General features: G+C 37.3%; 1 protein-coding gene across 1 annotated transcript; it reads left to right on the top strand.

Moving 5' to 3' along the window:
• The first annotated feature begins 1529 nt into the window (after nucleotides 1-1529).
• On the top strand, nucleotides 1530-5378 carry LOC149414257 (uncharacterized). The gene is made up of 2 exons (XM_089643682.1): nucleotides 1530-1860; nucleotides 3491-5378. The coding sequence occupies exons 1-2, from the start codon at nucleotides 1611-1613 to the stop codon at nucleotides 3577-3579; spliced, it is 339 nt and encodes a 112-aa protein (XP_089499808.1). The 5' UTR covers nucleotides 1530-1610; the 3' UTR covers nucleotides 3580-5378.
• The last annotated feature ends 388 nt before the right edge of the window (nucleotides 5379-5766 follow it).

Consider the following 5766-nt stretch of genomic DNA (forward strand, 5'->3'; position numbering starts at 1 on the left):
AAGAAGAGCCTGTAGCATTGAGGTATCTAATTGATGAAACAAACGTTAGTTTAAAGGCATTACAAAATATCGGGGTCAAGGTAGATCAATGGGATCCATTGGTTATTTATATAATATCAAATAAATTAGACACAGCTACCCGAAAAAATTGGGAACAATATATATTACAAGACGAATTACCGACGTTAAAGGAATTCTTAAAATGTTTATCTGCTAGAGCCCAAGTATTGGAACTGATGAACGCTTCTGAGAAAAAATTTTCTAGCTTACATAAAACACAACTAGGCAACAATAATTGCAAAAAAGATTCATCGGTATTTTTAGCGGTAAAGGCTAACAACTGCATTTATTGTAACGAGAAAGGTCACCATATTTATTATTGTAAAAAATTTCTGAAATTAAAATTACATGAGAGGATTGATGCTACGAAATCAATCCAAGCTTGTTTTAAATGTTTAAAGGTGGGTCACCAGGCACAGAGTTGCAAGGCAACCTTTTCTTGCAGGCGTTGTGGCAAAGATAATCACAACACCTTACTACACAATGAGGTACCTCTGCGGGAGGCCTCCAATATGGATGCTGATAACGAGGTTTCAGTATCGAATTTTTCTGCATCGGATAAAGCAGAAAAAATAATATTATTGTCAACTGCCAACATAGGAGTTGTGGGTAGTAACAATAAAATTTTTAAAGCCCGCATTCTGATTGATTCAGGGGCCCAGTCAAATTTTATGAGAGCAGAATTTGCTAATAAATTAAATTTACCATGTGAATTGATAAACAAACCCGTTTCTGGGATCCATAATAACATCACTCACATAAAAAAGAGAATTTCAGTGGAGATGAATTCGCTTCATACTGATTATAAAAGTGAAATATCATGTCTGATTTTACAGGAGATTACAACAAATTTACCACAAGTGACAATGGCGAAAAAAGACTTCAAGTTACCACGAGGATTGGAGCTAGCTGACCCGAACTTCAATATAGCTGCACCCATCGACATCCTGTTGGGCGCGGAGAGCTTTTGGGAAATCCTAACCAACGATAGATTGAAACTCGAATCGGGACCAACACTTCAACGTACGCAACTGGGATGGATCATATCAGGACCAATCCACATGTACCCAAAGCAAAGGCCTGTATCAGATTGTTGTAATTTATCTATAAATAAAATAAGTCACCAAATAGAAAAATTTTGGAAATTGGAGGAGATTAATCCCACTAAGATTCTAAATCATGAAGAAAAGGCTTGTGAAGCCAGTTTTGCTAGTACTCATACTAGACAAGACGACGGTAGATACGTAGTAAGTTTACCGCGTCGAGCATGCATTGATCAGCTGGGAAGTTCATTGCTCACTGCTGAAAAAAGATTTAAAAATATAGAAAGAAAATTTGTGTCAAATCCCGAATTGAAGACACAATATATACAATTCATGCGTGAATATGAGGAATTAGGTCATATGGAGGTGTGTGACCAGTCAAAGGGGGATCGTGAATCCTATTTTTTACCTCATCACGCAAAAGAATCAAGCACTACTACTAAAGTGAGGGTCGTTTTTGACGGCTCCGCCAAAACTTCAAATGGAATTTCTCTCAATGACGCCTTGATGACAGGACCTGTTATACAAAAGGACTTATACACCCAACTATTGCATTTCAGGAAACATCAAGTAGTACTGACGGCTGACATCGAGAAGATGTACCGCCAGATTAATGTGTGTGAAGCGGACCGTGACCTGCAGAAGATAGTGTGGCGCGAGTCGCCGCAGGAGGTGCTCAAGCATTACCGTCTGAAGACAGTCACATATGGTCTGGGGCCTTCCTCTTTCTTAGCCACTAGAAGTCTACGGCAAATTGGTATGGATAACAATATAAAGTTTCCTAGAGCTAGTCAGGTCATAGAAAATGACTTCTATATGGATGACTTGTTAACCGGAGGAGATGACATGGAATCCTGTAGAGAGTTAAAAGAGCAATTAATCAACATCTTTTTGTCTGCGGGGATGACCTTGAGGAAATGGAGGTCCAATGTCTTGGAGTTGTCAGCCGAGTCGGGCCAAGCTAAGATTGCCGAATCAGGCAATTCTGAAAAAATTATTACTGACAATCCAAAGACTGAGAAAATATTAGGATTAATATGGAATAATGAATCTGATTATTTTTCTTATGTAATAATGAAACCATCAAGTCGAACCGAGAGTAAAAGACAGATATTATCTTGCATCGCATCAACCTTCGATCCATTAGGTCTTCTAGGACCGATTATAGTTGTAGCCAAATTGATAATGCAGAAGTTATGGCAGTCTAAAGCAGCGTGGGATGATCCATTGCCTAGTGAAATATTAGCACCCTGGAGGTCCTACCTTCAAGAATTAATTCAACTAAATGTGTTGAAAATACCAAGAAAAATTATTTGCAGGCAATCTACATATCTACAACTACACGGTTTTTGCGACTCATCTGAGAAAGCTTACGGAGCCTGCGTTTACATGGTGTCAGTGGACCATGTCGGTAAGCGGCATTCACATTTAATAACGTCCAAATCAAGAGTGGCGCCATTGAAGTGTATTTCCCTGCCCAAGTTAGAGCTTTGTAGTGCTGTGCTACTGGCGAAATTAATAAAAAATATAAAACATGCGCTAAATATAGTGGAGATCGACACACATTATTGGTGTGACTCCATGATAACGTTGTGCTGGCTGAAAGGTCAACCTACGAGATGGGCTACTTTCGTTGCAAACCGAGTAGCTGAAATACAAGAACTTAGTGATCCAGATCTATGGAGACATGTATCTTCAGCCGACAATGCAGCAGATATACTTTCAAGAGGAACCACTACAGATAAATTGATAAATTCTGCAATATGGTGGAATGGACCAAGTTGGTTGACCGAGGGAGTCAACGCTTGGCCTATATCAAATATTTCGTGTTCAAACCCTCCTGAACTCAAAGGCAAAAATATTCTATTATCCACAGATATTCAAGAATGGGAGATATTTGAAAAATTCTCATCATTTATTAAATTGAAAAGAGTTACTGCGTATGTATTGCGATTTGTCAATAACTGCAGAAGTGTTAAGGGTAAAATTTCAGACAATTTAAGTGTGGCGGAATTGGAATCAAGCTTGAAATGTCTATTGAGATCAGCTCAAATACACGCCTTTCAAAAGGAATTGAAAGAATTAAAAAACCATGGCATCGTCAACAAGAAAAGTAATTTAAAATCTCTTAATCCCTTCTTACATGATGGTCTAATATATGTAGGCGGTAGGTTGAATTTGGCTACACATTTATCTTACCAACAAAAACACCCAGTTATCTTGCCGGCTAAACATAAGCTAACTGAATTGATAATACGTCACTACCATTATGTAAACCTACACGCAGGACCTCAAGCTTTGTTAGCTGAAATACGATTAAAATTTTGGCCCATCTTTGGTAAAAATACTATTAAAAGGATATTACATAAATGTGTTGTATGTTTTAGATGTCGTCCCCGAACCGGTCATCAAATCATGGGAAATTTGCCACCCGAAAGAATTACGCCGAGTCGTCCTTTCGCTATCACCGGAATAGATTACGCCGGACCAATTCTAATTAAAAGTGGGACGCTGAGGAAGGCTTCCCTCGCAAAATCGTATTTATGTATCTTTATTTGCTTCTCAACCAAGGCCGTTCACTTGGAATTAGTTTCGGATTTATCTAGCAATGCTTTTTTGAACAGTTTAAAAAGGTTTATATCCCGTAGGGGACAACCTGAAAAGATCCTTTCCGACAATGCTAGTAATTTTAAAGGAGCTAGCAGCAGACTCAAAGAGCTGTACACCAGCTTGAGGGAAAACAACGACAATATTCAAAATTATTTAGTGAACAGAGGTATTGAGTGGAAGTTCATAACCCCTCGAGCCCCTAATCAGGGAGGTTTGTGGGAAGCAGCAGTAAAATCAGCAAAATTCCATTTATATAGAATCACTAACAATTCTTCATTAACATTTGAACTCTTATATACCTTAATTTGTCAGATTGAGGCCTGTTTGAACTCCCGTCCATTAACTTCCTTATCCGACGACATCCATGATTACCAACCTCTTACCCCAAACCATTTCCTTATAGGCACTGAATCCTGTATCATTCCTGAGAGAGACGTCCGGGCGATACCGGACAACAGACTAACTCAATATCAGAGGATCAGTTCGCTAATTCAATCTTTTTGGTCTAGATGGAAGCAAGATTACCTGATGGAACTACAAAAGAGAACTAAATGGCAGACCAGCACTCAACGGGCACTGCAAAAAGACGATCTGGTGATTTTAAAGGAAGATCATTTACCTCCACCTTTATGGAAAATGGCCCGAATTCTGCATACACACCCTGGAGCGGATGGAGTAGTACGAGTTGTTACCCTAAAAACACCTCAAGGAGTCTTTGTGAGGCCCATCACAAAGATATGTCTGATGCCCCTGGATTCAGACACTAAACCTGTAATTGACGTCCCGGACCTTACCAAGGATTGATTATGTACATTACACTATGATGCTTATCTTCTCGACTCCACCTTGGATGGATCAAGCAGAAGACCTGAGAAGAAAGAAGAAAAAAAAAGGAACAATAATTGTGTTGTGTTCAGTGTAAACTATATTATTTGTGTTATTGAACTATTTAAATATGTAAAAATTAGTATGCAGACGTGTGTAATTTAGTCATTTTTGAATTTTTTTTGGTTATTTAATAGGATTAATAATTTTCTAGTTATTTTTAGTTAATTAATAGAGTAATTCAACAGCATTTATACAGTTAAATTTATAAGTTTACCAGTAGGGCATAAAAAAAAGGGGGTTTTATTTTGTTAATTTCTGCTATTTTGAATTATTTTGTTAGTATTTTTGTGGTATATTTAGATTAAGAATTTTTAGTTTATTCTGTTTGTTTTATAGTTTATTTTTAAATAGATTATCATTCAAAAATTTAGTGCAATTTTTGAATCCCGCCCCCTGGCAATATGTTCAATTTTGCAGGCTACCGACATCTGTAGTCTAGAAATGTGAAGTTACTATGTTTAACCAAAATGGTGTGAGTCCTTGCTTAGAAAATAGTGTCAATTTGGTCGGTATAGCAGGTTTCATTTTTACTGCTAGACATCACGATGACAAGTGTTTTATTTACATGTAGTGGGTTTTGAAGTCTTTAAAAAGGCTCGCATTATGTGTTTTTTCGTTCCTTTCTCAACAATAACTCGATAATAAACAAGCTCATAAGTCAGAGCGATCGTAGCAGTGTTATTCGCACAGTTCTGTATAAATATTATACCTGTTTTCAATAGTTTGAAATAAATGTAAAGTTGTGTTAAGAAAACCAGTTTTTATTCAAAAAGGATCACCCCCAATTTTTAACAATAATGTTATGGAGAAACTGACCAGGACGCGATTTTCGTAAATTTACTCAACATGTGCGAACTTCGGGCGGTTGGTTCGATTCAAGACCTCTGTGCGTTACCTCAGAATGATTACAACCCAAGGGCTTATAACTTGGAAACATAAAGAAATATAAACCTTAATGTTGCAGGTCTCCCTATAAAGGGTTTTACCGTTTATACCACGAGTTTCCCAACACCGTGTAAAACAAACTATATGTATCGGAAATGTTCCTCAACACTAATGACAACAGCAAGTGAATGATGAAACATTTATAAAAAATGTCAAATTAAATGCTTTACCAAAATAGTAGGTTATGCAAATAAGTCATACCTTTTTACTAAGTTGTTTG

This window comes from Hesperophylax consimilis, chromosome 20, assembly GCF_061612785.1.
Source record: "Hesperophylax consimilis isolate HC1 chromosome 20, BYU_Hcon_1.0, whole genome shotgun sequence".
NCBI lineage: Eukaryota > Metazoa > Arthropoda > Insecta > Trichoptera > Limnephilidae > Hesperophylax > Hesperophylax consimilis.

What these genes read in the sequence shown, in the direction of transcription:
- LOC149414257 (XM_089643682.1), top strand. Translation starts at nt 1,611, where the DNA reads ATGACAGGACCTGTTATACAAAAGGACTTATACACCCAACTATTGCAT. An exon ending in TAGAAGTCTACGGCAAATTG is followed by an intron (nt 1,861 to 3,490) that starts GTATGGATAACA and finishes TGTATGTTTTAG; the next exon opens with ATGTCGTCCCCGAACCGGTC.